General features: G+C 34.7%; 3 protein-coding genes across 3 annotated transcripts in view; 2 read left to right on the plus strand and 1 right to left on the minus strand.

The window, feature by feature from the left end:
* The first annotated feature begins 192 nt into the window (after positions 1 to 192).
* On the plus strand, positions 193 to 4,323 carry LOC120629078 (TM2 domain-containing protein CG10795). The gene is made up of 4 exons (XM_039897811.1): positions 193 to 579; positions 1,214 to 1,295; positions 1,530 to 1,695; positions 3,438 to 4,323. Exons 1-4 carry the CDS (start codon positions 351 to 353, stop codon positions 3,558 to 3,560), a joined length of 600 nt encoding a protein of 199 aa, XP_039753745.1. The 5' UTR covers positions 193 to 350; the 3' UTR covers positions 3,561 to 4,323.
* Positions 3,959 to 7,696, minus strand: LOC120629077 (evolutionarily conserved signaling intermediate in Toll pathway, mitochondrial). Its single transcript, XM_039897810.1, has 5 exons — positions 7,128 to 7,696; positions 5,860 to 6,086; positions 5,257 to 5,464; positions 4,556 to 4,678; positions 3,959 to 4,452 (listed from the first exon to the last, which is right to left on the minus strand). The coding sequence occupies exons 1-5, from the start codon at positions 7,510 to 7,512 to the stop codon at positions 4,280 to 4,282; spliced, it is 1,116 nt and encodes a 371-aa protein (XP_039753744.1). The 5' UTR covers positions 7,513 to 7,696; the 3' UTR covers positions 3,959 to 4,279.
* A 297-nt stretch (positions 7,697 to 7,993) lies between these two features.
* LOC120629628 overlaps positions 7,994 to 24,071 on the plus strand; it is a 36,035-nt gene continuing 19,957 nt past the window's right edge. Inside the window, exon 1 of the mRNA XM_039898621.1 lies at positions 7,994 to 8,275. Within this exon, the coding sequence (XP_039754555.1) occupies positions 8,209 to 8,275 (67 nt within the window). The 5' untranslated portion in view covers positions 7,994 to 8,208. The remainder of the gene's footprint in view (positions 8,276 to 24,071) is intronic.

A 24,071-nucleotide genomic window follows, 5' to 3' on the forward strand; every position in this document is an offset into this window, starting at 1 on the left:
ATGAATAGGAATGATTCCATCAAAAAAGATAACATATTATTGTTTGTTTCGTTTTATAATCTGGCCATTCAGCAGGCGATGCGATTATTAGTTTTATAAAAATAATAATCGATAATCGTATCGGTTTACTATTATACACTGCCTCACAACCTCATCCCTATTCACTACTGAGCTGTCATAATAAGTCCTATATTTGACAAAGTGTGGTTTTTTTAGCTAATTTGATAAATAATAAAAATTTGATTTTTTTTAAACAATTAATTAGTTTAAATTTAGTAATGGTGTTCAGTGGTTGAATAAGGGGACGCCTCATCAATCATCAACTCATCACTCCCATCCGCACATCTAAGATGTCTTGGTTGACATTTTCCCTTATATTATGTTTATTTTGTTTCCAAACGGGTGGCCTAGCTTCTGATGATGCTAAAAGTGACAAGAATGTAGTTGTGGACTGCAGTACATTGCGACTGGGACAGTATATATGTCCGGATCCTAATAAAAATCAAATAGATCCTAACACTCAGCAGTTTGCAGGATGTACAAAAGGGAAAGATGTTCCATCGGAAGGCGAAGCTGATGGTATATATTGTTACATCTCTTATAGACTAAGTTCTGGCACATTTTTCTATTTGTTGTTAAACTGAACATAACTATTTTCAACAAAGTTAGAACTTTTGAGTAATAGTACATATTTTTAAAGATAGACTCAGTGATGAAACACCTGTAAAATAGCGGCTTGGATAGTAGAAAGGTGTAAAAAAAGGATAAAAATCACTACTCAAAAATAGAAAAAAAAATCTACCAATTTTTTTCTAAAACACAGTCGTCTAATAAATAAGCCCTCATTAAGAGAGACTAGGCCCATGTATCATTTTTGGTAAGCGGATGTTGATGTTGTTTACCTGTGTGTGTGTTGTGTGCGCTGGGCAGTGATCATATCAAAAAATGGTTTCATAAAATATCCCAGAACCCTGTGATGACTAAAAATAAGTTTATCTATATTTTCTTATGGTGTATGAATCACCATTAAAATATAAAGCTATTAATAACTTCTTTGAGTCATAGATTTATGTATTATAATAGGTAAATTAATTATGTCTTTTAACTTAGTTATTGGAGATTAAGGGACTAATAAAATTCACAGAAGATCACTCTTAAATTTTAATTTGTTTTGGTCTTGACTCTAATAATATGAAAATTTTATTAATTACAGTACAGTGCATAGCTGCTGATGGAATAATATGCAACCAAACCAGTAATTCAACCTTTTGGAGAAAGATGCCATGTAAATGGACGTAAGGAGTATTTCATGATTTATGACAAAACTAGAAACCACTTTTAGATTATTTTTAAATATATAATTTTCCCATTGACTAATTTTGTTTTTTAGAAATAGGCTGCTATTTAAAATGCTTTTACTGCTTACCCACATTATTTTCGTCGAGGATTTTATTATAAAATAATATGTATGACATGTATCTAAGAATAATTTTAAATTAATAATTAAACATTATCATTTATATTTTCAGGAATGGTTACTCTTTAGAAGTAGCATTATTGCTGTCAGTTTTTCTGGGAATGTTTGGCTTAGACAGATTCTATTTGGGATATCCTGGCATTGGCTTAGCTAAATTGTGCACACTGGGCTTCATGTTCTTGGGTCAGCTGTTAGATATTATACTCATCGCCGCCCAGGTAAGAACAATTTTATTTTTACAATACTACAGTTCCTATTAATGATAACTATCACTACATAGTATAAAAGTCGCTTCCCACCGTCTGTCTTTTCCTATATATGCCTTGATCCTAAAATGGTCTACAAAAAAGTCTTTGATGGTATATGTTTATCTCACAAGTATGACCTACAGTAACCATTTATATCTATTACATTTTATAAAAAAGTATAGTAAAATGCATATAAAAATTTTCGTAACTCACAGAATTTGCCTGCGACTCTGGCGCGGCCTGAGTGCTATAACCAATTAAGCTACCGTCGATGACGAAATTAACATATGCCTTTAACGTCAGTCTTGTAGCGGCATCTAGTAGGAAACGCACTGATAAGTACTTAAGTAGGTAAAAACACTAAAAGCAATGTGTCATCTCTTGTTTCAAACGTGTCTCAATGTAATATTAACCTTTGAAAAAGTAGATCGAAACTGCAATGTTTACTACTAGATGGCGAGCGTGACATTCAAACTCCTCGAACACAAATTCAGATTATATACACACTTATATACATTGCACACGTGCGAAGCCGGGTCACTAGTTTGGAATAAAGTTAAAGAAACCATACGAATGTTATAAATGCGTGAAGTGTGTCCATTTGTTTGAAACCTATATTCAGCTCGCCCATTGAAACAATGTTGATGAAATTGGGCACGCATGTAGCTGGCTAGTGGGTAAAGCTACCGCTTTCCTTTCGTGAAGATTTCGAGCCCCGGCACGCACCACTGACTTTTCGGGAGTTATGGGCGTTTTTAATTTAAGCAATTTAAATATTACTTTCTTTAAACGGTTAAGGAAAACATCGTGACGAAATCTACATGCTTGAAAGTTCTTCATAATGTTCTCAACGGCGTTTGTAGTCTACCCATCCGCACTTGTCCTGCGTGGTAGACTATGGCCTAAGCCCTTCTCATTCTTAAAGTAGACCCGACCCGTGCCTAGTAGGCCAGTAATGTTAATGGTGATGATTATGTAGCTGGCGATGTTATAAAACATGCAAAGGTGTGGCTAGTTGTCTATTTAAATGTGCCCGAACTGCTGGACTTATGATGAAAAAATTTGACACTTCACTTTTTATCCCAGAATATAAAAATTTCACTATTCTGTAATTTATTTATGTTTCTCCGTCACAATCGCCGCTTAAATCTTATTGATAGACTGAATTTAACCACTTTTTGATTAGGCAACGTACCTAATGCCTTTAGATAGGTAATAAATAAGCATTAATTAGATATAACATATGATAAAATAACTGATGGAGTATATCAATAACATTTACTTACCTGGCAACCCCACAGTTAAGCAGAGGGTGAAGAAGGCAACCTTAACTTTTTCAATTCTGTTGAGTATGGCTTCTTATCTAGTGAACGACTTTTTTAAATAACTTACGAGAGAAGTAGATAGGTTTCATAAATTGATTTTTTATAAAACATATTTAATAGTATACGTACGTAATTTAACTAGGCAACCATATCACGATATATATAAAGTTGTGTTATTATCATTTATTTCAAATCATTGATAAATAACAGATGAGGGTATAAATTTCTTATACCGGATCTCAGTAAATTTGAATAATATAAAATATGTTTGTCAACCTCTCTGGCACATTTGTTTTATAAGTGAGGGGTCTTGGGTTCACTCTATGGCAGGCGGAATTGTTCTGTCTTATTATCTTTCAATGAGATACTTATACCAAACTTTTTCAGGTGGTGGGACCATCTGACGGTTCAGCATACGTAATACCCTACTATGGGGCTGGAGTTACTGTTGTCAGGAGTGATAATGAGACATACCTGTTGCCGCAAGCAGACTGGCATAACATCACCTGACAGTGGGGAACCATATCCTTTGAAGTTGATGAGGATTATGAATGGACTTAATTAAATTTAGTAGAATTATTTCTAGTGAAAAGGGCTATGATATCTAAAGAGACTTTCAAGCATAATAAGTTAATGTGATACTAACATTATAATTTCCTTTCAAGTTTAAGTGTCCTTTTGAGAAAATTTCAACAGTCAGCTCAGTGAATTCTCTTAACATACTCTGAATAGAAAATATGTAAATGACAATACAATTTACAAGTTTAATGTGTAAGAGGCGGTTAATTATTATTATAGCAGTGAGTTGTTACCAATATAAAGATTAACATTGTTTTCAAACAATGCTGTTAAGTCTCACAGACCATCAGAATGCAATGTAGAAGGTGATTATTTTTTTTGGTGGTATGTACCACCAAACAGCTACACTGTATCCATTTGGAAACACAGTTAGACATATATTATGTTTGTGGTGACCACATGTGTAATTTAAATAAAATTATGTTGTACACATAATTTTAGTATAATACATAAAGTGTAAAAATGTAAATAAAATAATTTTAACAGAAACATTTTTATTAATAGATCTCTTGAAAAGTAACCACAGTTTTTTTTTATAATATATTAGATAGCTCTAAGGGCTAGCTAGCTAGTCATTTCGTAAGCATTAACTAGAAAACCATTGAAATTAATATTGTTCTTCTGTAGAATTATTTTACTAATAGTGTGTTTCATTCCTTAAATTCAATTTTGTCATTCTGTGTGGCAGGTTGAGTTTCATACAAAGATACATCACTAGGCGGCGCCACAAGCGTAAATATAACTGGTATACTTGATAAAAGTGGATTATTATTTTTTTCTAGTAACCTTATCCAAGATAGCAGAGAATCTCTGGATGATGTCCCTGAAAACATAACATTTTTCTATGGTAAATTTCATTCACATGTCAAAATAGAGGAATGGTTTGTGTTTGAGATTAGAAGTTTCTGAACAGAAATAGTTTATACCTGTAGCACAGACAGCTACTATTGTACCATCATCTTGTTCATGTATTGTACTTTTGACTTGGGGTAGTGTCACTTTTCCTATTACACCCGGTATTCCTGGTGGCCTTGGCATATCTGAAACATCTAAATAAAAGTTGTTTGATTAATAAGAGATTCTAAATGCATGCAATGGTTTATTAATAATAAACACATTGAAGTCTACAAAAAAAAAGACTTGGTATATGACTTTCTAATTTCCAGCTTATCTAAGTATGTGTATAATATAATTTACAAAGTTGTACATAATAAACACCTTGAAGTCTACAAAAAAAAAAAGACTTGGTATATGACTTTCTAATTTCCAGCTTATCTAAGTATGTGTATAATATAATTTACAAAGTTGTACATATAGAATTTCTAAACAGGTCTAGTCTGACGCTTATGAAATATGTATTTGAACTCACAAAACATGTTATTTCGTTGTGACAAGACAACTGATTTTAATAATAAAATAGATTGATAGATTTATAAATAAGTATTTTAAATCAGCATTAGAACTCATGTAATCCACTAATATAAGTTTTTATAACAAAACATAAAAAAAATGCAAAAATTCAAATTTTTTTACAGTATAAGTAGACCTCTAAATGCCACATTATTATAATTTCAGATATAATATAAATATTAATTAGTACTACAAATACTTGATAACATAAACATACCATCTGTATCTGATTCATCTTTATAATCCGGACGAATTTTTCCTAACAATAAAAAGTATGTGACAACATGGTCTCTCAGATACACATCAAATGGGCCTTTTATAACCAACGGTTCAGTTGGTGGCTGTTCTGCCAAGAGTATTTGCTGTGTTATACTTTGTGCACTTATAATCCATGTTTTATCCAGTGAGGCTTCAATTTCTTCTGTCTGACAAAAATAAAATGTTATAAATTTGTTGCTTTTTTATTTTATTCAGATCTCATTTTGTTACAAGTATAAAATAAACTTTGATAGCCGAAGACAAATAGAAAGCAATAATTAAATTTTAAGGATATAACTGCTTAACCAGCAATTGGTTTTAATTTTTATCACTAGAAAAAAATTAAACGTGGGTGTTCTCATTTTTCATAATTAATAAACTGACAGACAGACAAAAATTAATAAACAATCAGTTTTGGACTCGGTATCGAGAATAAAGCATCCCCCGGTGAAAATTTATTAAATAATTAACGGTTAATATATTAAATGTACAGAAATCTTCCAGTTACAGTTTTATTATAAGTATAGATAGTAACTATTATTACATGATAAGAGATCATCACCTGCCAAGTATTTATCTTTGTATTTGGGTCCACTGATGTTATCCTTTGTATAGCAAGTCTAGCCAGTTCTAATGTATCACCAGGAAGCTGCTCAGGCAGGTGCCATGGACTAAGGTTTTTGAACTTCGGCATCCAGTACATCATGCGCCAGAACTTACGCAATGGTATTCCTCTTCGACCAAATATGTTTAATAACATCTGCTCCAATTCTGAGTCTGGTATTACACCTAAAAAGTATTCATTAATTACTTTGAATTATATGGTTTTGATCGCATAGTTCAATGAATTTTCTCTCTGTTGAAGTTTCATCACCAGAAGCCTTACTATTATCGATTTAAGCAGTATTTAAGATATTGTGATTAATAGTACTTATTTTGAATAAGCGTTATAAACCTTCCATTTTTTAATATTGCTTTAAGCTATCAAAGTAAGTTGCCAGCTTAGTTTTAAAAATTGGCTGTTGTATATATGGTGATTTTGTTCTAGCTATATACTTAAATTTCATTTCTTACAAGGAATCTTCTTAACATTAAATTTCAAATTCTAAATTTATTTATTCTTGTAGGCCTATCAGAGGCACTTATGAAGCATTCATACATATAATATGTTTACATAATTTTAAGGGGATGGTGATAACTTTCGCTAACTTAAACCTAAAGCTACGAGGGTTCCAAACACACCCTGGTCTAAGAAGAGCCCACAACAAACTCGCCATCACACAGTAAATTTATATTAAGCTATGAAGTTAAGAGCAATTCACACCCAAGCTTTTTTTATGATTTAAGTAATCTTTAACGTTATAAAAGGATTTTTCTCTAAGCTTAAGTTTTACATAAACTTTGAACTTATTGAGAGACATCTCAAAGATTTCATTCGGTAATTTTTTATAAAATTATATACAATGTACCTTGAATGAATTAGCAAATTTATGAAGACTAGTACAACACCGTAACTGTACAACAAGTTTATTTTTGCTTCTAATATTTATATATATATTATAATATTTATATATATAAATTTTGTTATATTCCAATGGACATATTACAATTAAATTTTCAAATATGTACACTAACTCTGACTGTGTACTATACTGCACCATCATTATTTTAACATCTTTAAATTTATCCCTTAATGACTTTCTTGTGCCCAATTTATGGGGGTCTGCCCTCTAAATTATTTTTATCAAAAGAGAGATATAGGCACACTAATGGAATGAGGATGAGAGTTAGTCGACTATTTCTCCGTTTGAAAGTAAATGGGAAACTAACCGTTATCCTCCATCTGTTCCAACAAGTCCACAGCACATTGTTGTTGTTTTGGATAATGCATAAATTCTGCCTGAAATATGTTAGTAGGTATAAATTTCCCTTTAGGCAGAACATCGACCAGGGCTTTATAAACTTCCAAGTCCTTTTGAACGCCGAATTCCTTCATTCTACTTAGAGCAGCGTAAATAAACTCTACGTGTCCCCGCCGCCTTGTGTCTTGGTTTTCGAAAATAGTAATAACCTCTAGGTAAGTTTCTTTTGTCTTCTTTGGTTTGGCGTAAAAGGGATCGTATGTAGCTATTTTTTTCTCTGAGCTATTCCATCTCAGAAAGAATATATTTGTAGGTCTTGTTCTTACAATTTTTCTTATTAGGTTAACGTTCATTTTTTTGTTTGTACAATACTTTAAGTTTTCTCATTAACACACTTACTCATTTTTATATCAAACTTTAAGTAAGATATGAATTTATTTATTGCAAAAATTATTTGCATTAGAATTCACCATAGGTATATATATAGATAAGCCCAATTTGACATAATAGTCCAGATTTGAGGTTATGTTTTTAGTATTGGTCTGTGATCACAGAAACAGATTAAAAACGTATCATGTTACTATATATATATATATATATATATATATATATATATCAGATATTTTTAATGTAACTGTCCTTGATTGGCCTGGCTGAAAAGGATACACATTCAAACTATATTAGGGATTTAATAGGCTCAATGATTTATCCAAAATGATAAATAAATAACAAAAGTAATCATTTTTTAATTGAACGCATCCTATTATACGTTCATTCGTGTTCAGTTCACTGGATCATTCGCGGTGCTTTCCCTCCACTGTTTTCGCGGCAATTGGCATGACAAACCATTCATTCTTTAGCAAGTAGTATTTGATTGGCGTTATAAGAGGGAGGTGGTTCGCGCGCTTCATAAAGTTACGTATTTAAATACGCAAATTTGGAGTGACTTTTCTTGTGATTTAGACTGTACCTAGACCAAATAAGCCTCAGTGGCAAACTGTGAATTAATTACATGTACTTTTGTCTTTTTTAATTTGGTATAAATAAAAATGGTGATAATGCTAAAAGGAATAATAGTTTTGTGTTTTACCGTCGTCTTGTTTCTCAATACAGTTGGTATGTAGTTTAACCATATTACTTTAACTAACAACTTTTTATTACTGGTATTTTTTATAGACACGAGGTTTCATTATTAAGTAGCTCTCTAATGGAAAATTCAATCACTTTTTATTAATGACGTTCTAAGTAGATAAAGTCTGATTGTTTACTATAAACAAAAAAATTAAAATGTTTTCATTCGTTATTTAATTTCTTATGTACTGTGTATAGTAGCATAAATATATTAAATGGCCGAAAATATATGCAAGTATTCCAAAATCTCGAATAAAGATGGGAAATTAAATCAAATTATATTCAGATGTTTGTAGGTAGAGGCTGGCTTAGTAATCTTTTCGTTACTCAGACATTTAAAAATGACAGTATACATCTAAATGATAGCTTCTATCTTTTATTATGCTTTTATTTATTGAAACTGTCAGATTTTGCGATTAAAAGGGGGTTATAATCTTAGCCCTTTGAACCGAAAGGTGCAGGTTATTTCACCAACAAAAACATTCTCAAGGAGGGTTGACGTCGAACAGGCGGTCGAAAAATACGCCAAAACCTAAACAACAACTTTGTGCGTGAAGTTCGAGGAAGAAACCTTTTTTTCGTGGGGGTGGGAGGGAGAAGAAGTGGTGATATCAAACTTCTTACTGTTTAAAATCCCACGGTTTTTCGCCGTTGCGGACTAACCTCGGGCACAACGTTCCCAGTTTTATCAGTCTGGGCTAGGCGTGCTGAAACAACAGCATGCCAGCTGTTTCCATCGCCCACAAGTCCTCCCAAGGCATCAGGATGGAGGAAAAATCTTCCCCCCCGGCCATTGATCGGCCACGGCGCAATCAGCAAAAGTCTATAGTACCATACTGCATAGGCTGCATACCTACCTTCTAATGGGTGGGTCGACCAGCACTTGGCTGGCCCCTGCCTCCACACTCCAGCAGCAAAAGCCACACCGCCCAAGCCCGTACGCCAGTCCCATACCTAGACGGACGGACGTGGGCGTCACCCAAACTCCACAGCTGGGGGTCACCTGGGTCCATCCAATGCGCCCTCCACTGGAGATCGGAGGGAGGCGCGGAGACCCAACCTCGTCGGACCATCAGCCATCGACTAGCAATATCCCATGAGAGATTTTGTTAACCGATAGATACGTAGTGTGTTCATAGAAAATACTAGAATTGGCTTCATTTCATTTAACACTCGTGGCGTAAAGTGGGTGGGACGGCATGTCATACAAGTGTCGTAGTATGTTTCCGGCATTACTCTTTTGACATCACGTAATTGACGTAAGTTGTTTACAAAACAATGTGTTTGATTATTTTCGAAGCGAGTTGAAAAAGTTTATTTGTATGGAATCAGTGGTGTGCTCGGGACTTCTTAACTTGGTTTGACACATAATATGGCCTTTAAAAATATGTTCCCTGCGGGCTACAAAAAATATTTTGAGCAGGCCTATGTAAAATGCAGCCACTTAATTTAATTTCACTTTCACCTCAGTACGTCGAAACTTCTGAATGTAGAAACAAAATGAAGAAGAAGAAATACTTTATTGCACGTATAATATACAGGAAAATAAACAGTAAGGGGTTTACAGTAAAACACAATGAAAAGGCGGCCTTACAGGTAGGCAACAAGGCAACCTTTGTAGACAGGACTTACAGCCAGGGTAGTAGCAGTAGGACTTACGGTATAGTGCCAAGAGTGTTGTAATAAATACATAAATACGAAAATGTATAGATACATACATAATTAAAATAAATATATATTGTATATATAAATATAAAATAGACATAATATATATAAGTATATAACATACACAATATATCATCATCAGCTCATTATTAGAGTTCTCTATAATCCTATCCAGTAAAGTTTTAGTGAACGTTGTTAGTTGTTTGTAAAGACGTCAACGTTTTAGGGCACCTTTCCAAACGCCTGCAATAAAATGTGTGGGTAGGTATCATAGTTAATTTGTTGTGCACAGAACTTCGCGTAAGACATGTGGAAGCTATTTTTAGTGTTAGTAAACAAGGAACAACCCTTACGGTTTCATCATATCGGTCTATATCTTTTCCTCTATGGTACTGTAGTCGCTCGCCAAATTGCCGTTACTGATTAACCTTAACAAACATTTCTTACAAGACACTGTCCATCTATGCACAAGCTATAAGGTGTTTCTATGATTTTTATCATCACCATCAACCTATTACCGAGCACAGCAGGGCACAGGTTTCCTCCCAGAATTAAAAGGGTTTAGCCCACGCTGCCCACGTGCTAATTGTCAGACTTCACACTCATTTTGCATGAACTCTCAGCCATGCAGGTTTCCTCAAGATGTTTTCCTTCACTGTTGAACAGTGAAGGAAAACATCTTGAGTGATAGTTAAAACATAATTCCAAAATGTTAGAGGTTCGAAGAGTGCAGGGGATCGAACTCTTTCCCCCAAAAGGGAAAGCCGAAGCCTTACCCACTAAACCATCACAGCTTATTACCGAATAAGGGAAATTTATTGGAATTTCCGATATTTGATAAAAAACAAAAGTCAAACAAAAAACAAAATGAAAAAAAAAATCTTAATATTTCATTCTTTAAAAATAGGTATGTTATTCATTTATCGTCAAATCATCAAAGGCTACTTATTAAAACAACGCACTATTATGGAGCAAAAAACTTAGTAAGATTAATGTATTAAACATGTTTCGGTTTTCCTTATATTTTACGCCCATGGAAACACGTTTTCGAATTCGATCCGGAATTATTTATTTGATCAATAAAGCCGACCCGAAGCAAGGATTTCATATGTTCGGATTAACCGGCTTGTGCCGATCGGCAAAAGCGTCCGGGCTTATGTCGAGTGCGTTTTGTTAGCACGATCCGTGCATTCAGGTGTTCCCTTAGTGTAAATTTTTCACGTTATTAAATGTCCCACCAGAGTTAACGTAAACTTTTTACGGACGATCAATTATTGCCGTAAATTCACGGCAGATCGGAATGCAGCTGTCAGCAAACCCCTCATCCGTCTTACGAGGAATGTATTGGAGGACGGACAGCAGCGTCCTCCGTACTACACCATCTATTGCGATCACCAACTGGCTGTCCAGCGAGGGTGATATTGGGAGAGCCTTTTACTGTCCAGCAGTGGAATGTTATAGGCTTTTGATGATTATTTATTTCTCAGGAGATTCCCTGGGAGCCGGCCCACTACAGGCAGTGGCGTGCACTTCGTACATTCACAAAAACACTGGCTAGCCTAAAATTTATATAACTCGTAGAAAAGAGGGATTTTTGCTGCTTTTGGCACTCTTTCCGCTGTATGCATACCCTAGTAAGGAGCCTAGTGCACGCCGCTGACTACAGGGCATAGGTTTCCTCCCACAATCAGAAGGTGTTTAGGCCGTAGTTCACCACGCTGGCTCAGTGCGGATTTGTGGACTCCACACGCCTTTGAGAACATTATGCAGAACTCTCAGGCATGCAGGTTTCCTCACGATGTTTTCCTTCACAGTTGAAGCAAGTGATATTTTAATTATCTAAAAAAAACCTATGTCCAGTAGTGGATTCAATTGGTTGAATTGATGATGATGAACGTTACTGTTGTTGTTGAAAACTCAGAGTTCGATCAGTGTTACAAAGTACCTGTTAATACAATACTATCCGTACTAATATTATTGCAAAGTGTGTTTATTGGCTTGTCCTTGCTTAAGGCTATTTTTAAGCAACCTATTTACTTGACTTTTGTTATTGAGTTAGTTGAACGGACGGAGTTTAACATCAAGGGTGGCTTACAGAAGTTTTTGTATGTTAATGAGGATTTCGGATTTACTGAATTTTCTGTGGTCTTTTGTGGTGAGAGGCTTCGGCCGTGGCTACTTACCATCCTACAAACAAAGACGTGCCTCTAAGCGATTTAGCGCTCCGGTACGATGTCGCGTAGAAACCGATAAGGGATATTAATATGTTGTTTAATAATAGAGTTCTTATTATAACTACTATACTTCTTAACAGGTTAGTCCGCTACCATCTTAGTATCATCACTTAGACTGAGGCTGTGAACTTATACTGAAAATTAAAAAAAATCAATGCACAGATAAATGTAAATAGTTAGAAAATCCAAAAGTGCACGCCTCATAATCTCATTCATTACTATAAAATTGAGATTATTTGTAAATAATAATTAAACTAAATCTTATTATACCGTGAAAAGTAATAGGCTTCTATTCCTCAAAATACTGAAGCCTATAAAAAAAAAAGCAACTCGATAAGTGAAGTATATACAGACACACGGACGTCCAAGACAGAACTTTTTTAAACAATTTTTAAATTAGTTTAAATAATTAAAAGAGATTTAAAAATATGATGAGTGTAAAATAAAAAAGTGACATTTTAAGTTGGAGAATCACTCGGTGTGCGTAAACTGACAGTAATACCTGCTTCGCTTATGAGGCGTGCAATACAAACAAGCATATCTGACTAAACACCAGCAAAGGTTCAGACAAGTCCACCTAAAAAGTTTAGTTTCATTAGGTTTTTTTAGTTTAGCTGATAGTTTGCGACATTACAGATATTGCGATAAAATAAGAAAATGTGATTGAACGAGTGAAATGAAATAAGAATATTATGTTTCTTAGTTTATGTTACTTTATGCATAAACTGAGTATATTGAATGCTTATAACGTATTTTTTTTAAATAGCGGACGGGAAGGCTAAAACAAAATAAGCTATTTCTTATCCCGAGAGAATGTAGGTACGGGTCCTATGGGATAGATCTGTTATTCATGCTAAAATGACTGACCGGATTTTAATAAAATTTGGTATTCAGGTATAAGATCTTGGAATTATATACAAGGTTGCTTGGAAGCATCCGGCTCCGCTTTCAGCTCTCACAAGATAGAAAAATGAATGTTAAAATGCAAAATGTAAATTGTTGATGTTGGAAAAGAGCAACTGCTGAGTTTCTTGCCGGCTTCTTCTCGGTAGAATCTGCCTTCCGAACCGGTGGTAGAATCACTAAAAACAGACAGACTTGACGTTTCAAAAGTGCTTATATTAGGCCTACTTGAAATAAATGAATTTTGAATTTTGACACGTTTTATCTCAAAAAAAAAACAACTACCTTTACAAGAATATTCTGAATGGGAGTAGCTACAAGCACAAAGCTCATGAAAAGTAGATATTACCTATTCAATATTTAATATGGGTATCAAATGAAAGAACTTGACTAGTAGAATAATTTACACTCTATCGATAGTCGGAGGTTTTTAAATTTAATTTTTTTTTTGTAATATATATATATTATGGATTCCTAAAAGTATCACTGACTTCTATCCATTAACTTAACTTAAGTGTATATATGTACGTACCACACTATTCACATAGTACGCTAGATCGCCTCATACGTTTTGTCGTGAATATAATTCTATTCGCATATATTAAACCGCTAATATGTCGGCCTAAATACATAAATTTTGAAAATGGCTTAATTTATAACGGCCGATAAATCGATATGACAATGTGTCATCATTAGCGATTACCAATGGTTCGAGTAATAAACGTGTAATTTACACAGCGTTCTCACCAGATTAATGACTGCCCCACTACTGGACAAATAACTTATATATATATACGGGTGTATCTCCTCACAGAGAGAAAGGTCAAGACCAGGCGCGTTTTATACAGTTCAGCCTAGGTACCCATCTAGACAGAACGCTATTAAACGTGCCTGGCCTTATCTCATACTTTTCTTTGGAGTTCAGACTAGGGTTGCCTTCGTTCAATAAAATAAATAGAATATATTTGAGTTCAAAGAGTATATGTACCAAGTTATAATAAAAAGTATAATTATTTTGATCTTTAATAAGGTATTTTTTGTGCCGTTTGTGGCACATATTTTTCATAATTTAAAAAAATCAAAGTTCATTTATTTCAAAACGAATTGTATGACTCCAACGTTCTCAATGTACTTCAAACGTCCTGTATATGAGTCCTGTTGTCTAAAGAAACGTCTTGAGTTTGGTTTGGGGATTCTGTAATCAGTAGAAATTTTGGTAGGGCAATGAGTACCTACTTATTAATTAACATGTTGTAATAGATTAATTAAGTAAAATCTACTAGTATTACAGATTATAGAGAACACCTTCATTGAATAGAGTATTTTAGAGTACGGCTAGTAAACCCGACCAATGTACTTTTTTTAAATCCCTAAGTTTTCCAGCTGGAAGCTGCTAATTCATTGTTTATAAATTTGCATCTAGGAAATACAAAGTAAAATGATTTGTTATTTCTTGAAAATATAGTTTCATAATAAAAATTTGTATTTATCAAGCCTGATTCGTACTGCGCAAAAAGATAGTACCTAAGCTCTGGCACTCCATGCTATTGACGTGATAATGTAAGCCGGATATATTGTGTCTTAAATTATACCTACGGCCTAATAAATTGCCAACAAGACTTTGTTAGGGTTCCCAGATGCTGCCAACTGGACCCTATTGTTAATCCTCCACTGTCCATTTTCTTTTTCATTGTATATCACTACAAGTTAGCCCTTGACTGCAATACCATTTGATAAAAGTGCAGTCTTAGGCGCTAACTTTTTAGGGCTATCGAAGTTATATAAAATCTATATTCCTGATCGGTTGTTACGCGACGTCGTCGTACCGGTTCTTGGCGGAAATACTTGGTCGGTGGTAACTAGCCACGGCCGAAAGTACCTCTGCCGAAGAACGAACACAGGCCGTCCAGCTTATATATAAGACCACAGCGCTTCGTAAGGGAGGTGACAAAAAACTGCTTTTCAGCTCCAGCGGCCTGGATCTCATGGACAACAACAAACATCAACAACAAGAACAACGGTAACAAGTAGAAAGATAAAATTTTTAGGTCTCGACGATAGGCTGACGTAATATATTATAATTGTATAGTGTAATTTATTATATTGAAAGTACCAGTACTACCAAAATAATTAAAGTCAGTCATCAAAAGGGCGCGCCTAAACATTGTAGAATTTGAATCAAAAAGCAGGTGGAAACCACTAAATTATGTCGTGATAATAAAGTTCGATTTCCATATAAAAGTTGGGATGAACTCAGCGGTCCGTATAAAAAGCTATCCCATCCGACTGGGATGACAAATGACCCAGTGGGCGCATAGAGACATCAGTGAAATGGACGATTTACTTGGCTATCATTCGGATGTTACATGCGGACCAACCTTGAACTATTGGGGAAAAGGGACTAGCTTTTATAGACTTCTAGGGAGTAGGGATTTGTCGAGCATGTAATGTTGTTATTCTTCAGGTTAGGGTTTATGCCATTTTCCCCAGGCGTCTAACAAAGCCAACAAGAGAGACATGCCGTGGTGGGTTTTAGTTCGGGTATACCCCCTTTAGAGGGGGGAGTCCCACATTATCTCCTGCCCAAGGGTCGGAGGTAGCAATAAAGCTTTTCCACCACGCCAAAAAATAAGGGTTTTTGCCCTATACCAGCGTAACCAATATCACGATAAAAAGCGTCTTAAGAGAGACAGAGGTTACAACATGGAATGATGGACCTCACCTTCCGCCGGGATAGCATACCATCCTCGGGACGCATCTCTATCTTTTCGGAGCCATAAGCGTTTTGAACAATTAAATAACACTTGCTATAACTGTAGAAAAACAATTTAGAAAACCTGTAATAAACTTTTAAACGGCATACGGCCTAAAACTTTTTGAGAGGAGACCCATGCCATATAATGGGCTGATGATGATGATTATATCACGGTACCAAAACGTATTTGGAGATGTCTCTTAAAAAGTTCAAAGTTTGTATTAAACGTAAGCTTATAGAAAAGTCCTATTATAATATAAAGGACTACGTAATTGATAAAAAGCTTGGGTGTAAATTATTGCTCTAACCAGGTTGCTCTTCTAATAATTTAAAATGACATTGTGATGGTGATAATAAAAAAAAACACCCGGCTAAGTTTGTTGTGGGCTTCTTCTTAGACCAGGACGCGTTTGGAACCCTCGTAGCTTTAGTTTTAAGTTTACGAATGTGGTTATCGCCATCATCTCACTACCGTGTAATTCTTATGTACGCATCAAAAGTGCCACCTATGGGCCACCACTTGAATAAAGATATTTTTGACTTTAACTTTATTTGTTTTCCGCCTTGCTAATTGTTTGTTGTTTGCTAAAAAACAATTTTCTTCCTCTCCGTTCGTGATTCGCAGTGAAACCAACCCTGTAATATTTAGTCCCAGAATTTCCGAGGCATGGCAAAACTCGGTAGACATCTTTTTGGTGCCCCATTCCTAATTGATATTTGAAAAAGATAGTATAAATATAGTTTAGAACCTAGCTCTACCTTGTTTTCATCGGGAATATATTAATTGCAGATATTGATGATACAAATCTTTGTTCGCATATTACACAGGTTACATAAGATCTACTTGGATATTGTGTTTCACCAGAACATATTATATATGTTAGTTAGTAATATCCTACATATGGATATTGTTTATTTAGGTGTTCTCAATCAAGGTTGCTTTATGTCAACGAGTAGCAAAGTAAACTATTAGTATTATGCACTACTCAATTCAGAATTAGTTATAATATAATATTAAACCTAGGTTACCTAGGTACCTATTAAATTTCCCTTACCTAAAAAAAATTAATCGTGATAAAATAAATATATATATTGTAAATGGTGCAACTATATAAATAACTGAGATCTGGTGGAAGGTTTCGGCCGTTGCTAGTTACCACCCGGCCGAGAAAGACGTGCTGCTAAAAGCTTTAGCGTTCCGGTACGATTTCGTATGGAAACTCTTTCTCTACAATCTTAGACTGCTGTCAAGGGCAATGTGCTTTCATGATCGCATTTATATTTTACGTCTCTTTGTGATTTAAAATCTTGCCTACGGTTCGGCTATTAAAATGTAGGCTTCGGTTTTTTGTTTTAATCAAGTGTATACGCTTTAAGTGTCATAGAATCAGGTTTAGTATTCCTACAAATTATAAAGATAATTTATTTTGTCAAGGGCCGAAAACAATTACGTTTGCTTGACATTACCACCAAATACCAACCTAACTAATACACCAAAAGGCGTAGGAACCTACGTAGTTGTTTTATCTTTCACGTTAAGATAAGATAAAACACAAGATGTTGGGATATCTGACAAGAGTTACTCTCGCGTCGCAGAATCATAGTAATGCGATACAATATCAACAAAATAAGTACATTATATCTATGGAAAGTCGATAATAGAAAGATATGCTTTTAAAGAAATATCCACGTTATTGATATAGGTCTAATTCATCACATAACTTACGTGTACAGCGATGCGCATTATCGAAATATTGCCTTTTTTGTTTGAAATGTTACGTTAGTATTTTTCCATATAAAGTTGCGGCCATAACGTTTTGTATAAAAAGTTATAAACTCAAGTAATTATATCTGCAAATTCCACGAAATTATTGTAATGATTGAATTTAGGTTTAAATTCCAAAGTACTGTGTACAGATAAAGGATAACAGATCATTTTTTTTTATAAAACCTACTTCCTCCGTACCTACACAATAAATGTAAAACATGATATTGGCATATCTGACAACATTTAGGTACTCTCAATGCAATTTTATCAGCACTAGCTTTGAAATTACCTAGTATGGCTTACTGCCATATTATGAAAACAGTACTTATCATCTTTAAAATTACTGTTTTATGTATTGATTTAATATGCTACTGGTTTTATTTGACATATGTTAACATCCCACAAATATATGTATTATAATTCTGGAATAAAAGCATCAGCAATATCTCGCCAAGACGAGCCAAGCGACAGTTAAGACAGCTCTAATACTGTTAGAGTTTACAATTTACATTTTATTGATATCTAAATAACCCTTATTTCGTCAATGACTCACTGATGACCATCAAACATTTCTTTTCCATGATTGGCCCTTTTCTATGACTTATAAAGCTCAAATTTGGTATGTGGTATAAGTATAAAAACAACAAAAAGTTATAAAACTTATAACTTTTGTCCCCCAACCCCTAAACAATTTAGACGATAGAGGTCAGAAAAATTGGCATGAGTTCTGAAAATTTGGCTAGAGGTCTGAAAAAAAATTAAATTACAAAAATCCCACTTGTTTAAAGTTATTACATCTTGTAGAGCAAAGCTTCGGACTCTACCTGGCCTAACTTTAAATCAAAGTCAAAACCACGTAACTACAACAACTAAGAAGTATAATAGAAAAGTAATGAATAGTGGATACATTTTTCACCTTATGTCCAGGATGTATATTTAGGCCCACCATAATATAAGAAGCCACAACACTTAGCCGCGCTTTTTTATCACCATTTTACTGTCAATTAATACTTAGCTATGAAGTTAGAGCAATTCATACCCAAACATTTTTATCGATATACAACGTGTAACCGAATTGCGAAATATTTTTGACCCTTCAACAGTATATGGTTATTTGCATAAGAATATTCCATAAAGAATCACCCTGTAAGAATATTAAATCAAAAGAAGCATCTTTATTTTTTCATAAAAACGAATTCCAAATATTCTAAGAATTTACTTATGACAACTCTATTGAAGATAAAAGACCGACACGCGCATAGTGCCTACGCTTCACGACACGTACCTACCTAATAAAGTCACAGGAGTCACTTGATTTTAATTTTGCATGTGATGTTAGATACAGCCCATCTGATTTCTTGAAGTAAAAACTATAGCAGCGGTTTACTCAAAAACAATTAGCGTTTCGGTTTCACAGATAAGTGTCAGAGGCAGTAAATATGTAGCTATTTAGATACCTGGTATTCTTCTACTATTCGCAATACCAGATCATTTCTACCGCGCGCATGCAAATTTTGGAACAATCTCCGATGAATTGACTCATAACTACAATTTAGGGTTACTCAAGGGGTGGATAAAAAAATCCTTAAAAACCGGTAACGCATTGGTTGCTTCTCTGGTGCTGCAGATGTTCATGCAAGACGGTGATCACTTAACATCAGGCGCCTCCTTTCCTCAGTTGCCCGCTATTAAAAGATAAAAAAAAATATCCCAATGATAGGGTTTGGCAAAAAAAAACGGCGCTGGGCAGTCGGGTTGGTAATGGCAGAAAATGGTAGTAGAAGCACAAATGACGCTGCAGCCCGTTCTCCGATATAGTTTAGTTAAAATTAACTTAATTACAGTAAAGATATTACGCTGGACTAATAACTTGTAAGTTCAACTATAGAAGTGAAAAGCTTTCGAACAAATAAGTCGAAATTATCATAGTACACCTACTAATTAGGTACTCGAGTTACGAAACTTTATCCCTGTAACAAATAAATAAAAAATATATTTATTTCATGATCTCTAACGATCACGAGGTTCTTTATAATAATACCTACTTACCTTTCAAGTAATAAAAAGCATACCTACCTAGGTAGGCACTCCACATATTACAGTTAGATAGGTACCTACTTATGTTATCAGTAGAGTTGCCATAACTTCTAGGAAACCAATATGGGACGTTTTCGCGTCTGATGATGCCTAATATAAATATATTTTTCGAAGGTGTTTTTGTTGAAATACGGGACAAAACCGGGGCATGTGGTAGGAAACCGGTACGCAATGGTCAATGCGTTTATCAGTAGAGTTATCAGTAGACATTCTTACGACTTCTATATATAAAACAAATGCTTAACGTGTTTTTTACAATTATTTTTAATTAGGTTTAAAAGTTACAACGTAATACTTACCTTCGAAACATATGTGTCTAGGTTTTAGGTTATGCATTATCCGACAAACAATGAATGTTACATGCGGTAAGGATCTCGTAGGTATCTTCTGTGTGTAGTTGAAATCATAAACTTGCCATGCTATATATGATGGTAGATTTGAGATTACAATTATAAAAAAATAAATAGTCACATAAACCCTGTGTGGTTTGAGACGAGGCGAGTTACCTAGCATAAGATCGTATTATTTGTATTGCTTATGTTGAACAATAGAAAAAAGAAACATAATTATGGTAAGAAAGAAGAAAAACTTTTGCTGGCAGTGAAAACGCTTCAACAATACAAACAATAACTGACATTAAATTTTGTACACAGATAGGTTAACAATTAAATGAGTGGAAATCTTTGTGTCAAGGCAATACTGTTTTTCTACGGCATCCACGAGATCAATTCAATCATTTGTAATAACAGAACGTAGTCTAAATTAGTCTCCGATCTACGACATCAACGTTCAACACTATTAAACGCAAACGTCTAAAAGCGGCGAACCTAACGAACACATAGAAAGAGATCATACGATGTTTGCCAGCCAATAGGAAGAGCTGACGATGTGGGCTTGGCGCCCCACCATGCTGTCGGAATGTGTGGCGTTGTAAATGGCACTGTTAATAATAAACTGGTTACGCTGGAGACTCCTCGACCGTCGTATTTGAGGCCAATGCCATGATACTTATCAGTGAAAGGATATTCCGTAGTTGTTATTTTTAGCACGTGGGATTGATTCCTAGCAAAAGTGCTCAATCACAGAAGCTTGACCTTGGCGCTGGGCTAAGACATCATAATATCGAAATTTGTAACACCCAACATTTTTATTTAACCTTTATTATGTAACAACAAAATTAAAAAAAGCAATAAAAAAAATCACTTGCTTTTACGGTGATAAATATACTATACTACGACAATACACACATCGCCATCTAGCCACAATGTAAGCGTAGCTTGTGTTATGGGTACTGGGATAGCTGATGAATATTTTTTTATGAATATAATACACATAAATACTTATAATATACAGATAAACACTCAGACAATGAAAATTATTCATGTTCATCACACAAACATTTTCCAGTTGTGGGAATCGAACCCACGGCCTTGGACTCAGAAAGCAGGGTCGCTGCCCACTGCGCCAATCGGCCGTCGTAATGGAAAACATCGCTAGGAAACTTAGTGACAGTTCTCCGTAATGCTCCCAAAGGCGTGTGAAGTCTACCAGTCCACACCGTGGTGGACTCTGGCCTTAACAATTCTCATGATCATCATGTACGTATGAAGGTAGGTATGTGAACAACACACAGAAAGTTGAAGGAATCATAGGGCGTGCCAAGCTTCAGGGGGGTCTTATTATAGTCGAGGTCTTTAAAAAATAATTTTAATAACAGCACATAGTAGTTTTATGCGATCATCGAGTAAATTTGTGTTTGCCACCACCAAAAAAGTATTTTACCATTATTATCCATTTTAAAATTATCCCATAGGTTAATGACTCCAATCATCAGAAAAATCCCGCTACACATTATATCTGCTACATATATCACTAGCGCGTGCTGGACATCGTACCTATATGTTCATTGGAGTTGGCAGAATTTACTTTCTTCGTTAGAAATGCGAATTGGTTGCATAAATAATCTAGAACGCAACCTAGCTGATAGCCTCTAACATTACCAAACCAAGGAAAACGAGGACTTTTCTTTAGTCGAAATATTCCTAAATTCATATTTTTAACAGGAGAATTTAAACAATGTGTGGTTACATGGATAATATTGGCAATAATACACACGAATGTAGATAGAGTAGGTACATGATAAACGAACAAATCCACAGTAGGAATGGGTAACTTAGTACCCTTGTGATCAATAAACAAAGTAGGTACCTCTTAATAATGCAGATATATAATCTACATTATTAAGAGTTTAATGTTACGCTACATTAAAAATAAAAACTGCGGTAGATCATTCGCAGGATTCGCTACACTAATTCTGTATCTTTTAGTGAATAAATTAATTTAAAATAGCGAAACGTAAAGACGACGCCAAATTTTCCAATCGTACTAAAGCAAATATTTGTTTGCGCATGCGCACCTCATGAAACCAGATCTGAATGACGTGAGACGTGAACGTGTTTTGCGTCTGGACAGATAACGCGGAATAACCATTCGATGCATTCATGTGGGACCACCACTTGCGAAGTTTTTGTTGTAGGAATGTACTCTTTATTCCTCAGACTATAGGATGTTGTTCATTCACAGTGAATATTTTTATTACATCCTTAAGTTATGACTGGTTGCGTCTTAACAGGTCTTACGACATTTTATTTGATAAATTTCGTTTCTTATTTTTTTCTTATTATTACTATTGTTATTAAGTATAGCTCATATATTGCCTGGATTACCATTTAAAGGCTAATTAGAATTTAGTTTTGAATATATTGTGTGATCAAATAAAATTTCCAATAGATGAATAGTAATAATAAAAAGTGCTAGATTTTTCCCCACTGGGTAATGTAGAATTATGTACGGAGTTGGATTTAAAAGAAAGGGAAATATAATAAAATACAAAAAGTTAAGTAAGTATGCAAACTTTTTATGACACAAAATTAAGTTATCTATGAAAACGTACATAGGATCTAAGAAATTGAAGTAAATTTAAAAATAAATACAAAATTTACATTTACTGTAAGTAGGCCTAGTTTATAAGCACTTTTGAAACGTGAGTCAGTCCGTTTGTAGTGACTCTACCACCGGTTCGGAATGCAGATTCTTCAGAGAAGAGCCGCTAAGTAGGCCTGAGGTTACTTATTAAATATGTTGTATTAGACGTAGGAACCCTTTTTTTTTTTGTCGTAGTGGAAAAGCTTTATGGCTACCTCTGTTCGTTTGGGCAGGACAGAGGTTATGTGGGACTCGTTTACCCGAATTAAAAACGGCACGGCATGTCCCTCTCGTTGGCTTTATTGGACGTCCGGGGAACCCGTTGTATACTTCCCAGACAGACGTAGGAACCTACCAGATATTGATATTATGTAATAAATCATTGTCATCATCATCATCATCATCATCATTATTATGTAGCTATTAGCGGCCCACTATAGGGCAAGGGTCTCCCCTCAGAATTAGGACGGTTGTGGCCGTAGTCCATATCAAGTCCAGTCCAAGTCCAGTCCAGTCCAAGCTAGCCAATTAGTGCAGATTGGTAGACTTCATATGGAGAACTCTCCATATGAAACTCTCCGACGGCAAACTCCAGGTTCCATTCAGTCGCACGAAATACTATAGTATCTCTTTTTACGGTTAATTGTGTCAGACTCTGGAATTCCCTAATAATTTTGGAATTATGTAATATTATAGTACGTAGTATACTGCATACATATGTATATACTATGTGTGTAGCATTAAAATGTATGAGTAAGTAGTTTATTATAATTATTATGTATACATATATATATATTAATAAACTTAAATTGCTGCACCAACCCGTACCTTCGTATTTGTTAACGTCAATGGTCGTCTGTTAGAGATCGCTTTAGTGATAAGACCGCCCTTGCACGCTCTATTTTCTTTTCTAAGTTTCTACTGTATATGTGTTTACTTTATATAAAATGTGTGTGTGCAATAAAGATTTCATACAAACATACAAACTCTCAGGTATGCAGATTGCCTCACGATGTATTCCTCCATCGTTAAAGTTATATTAAATTGTTCAAATCGCAATTAACTTTGAAAATTTAGAGGTTCCGTATGGGATTGAACTCGGTCCCCGGGAAGTTAACCCGAAATCCTAACTACTAGGCTATCAGCGATCAAATCAAATGAACAAATGAAGCACATAACCGAGGCACAGCGAATATTTATATACGTAGCTAATGCCGGAAGATTGATATATATACCATGGATATTGTATATATACCTGTTTCGGTTTTCAAATTGGTTTTCTGGCAGCCGTCTTACCTGCTATACAATGAATGGAATTCTTAAGTCATAATAATTTGTCTATTATAATCTTCGAGGGCAACGCAAAAATAGTGT

Source organism: Pararge aegeria, chromosome 14 (genome assembly GCF_905163445.1).
Source record: "Pararge aegeria chromosome 14, ilParAegt1.1, whole genome shotgun sequence".
Classification (NCBI taxonomy): Eukaryota; Metazoa; Arthropoda; class Insecta; order Lepidoptera; family Nymphalidae; genus Pararge; species Pararge aegeria.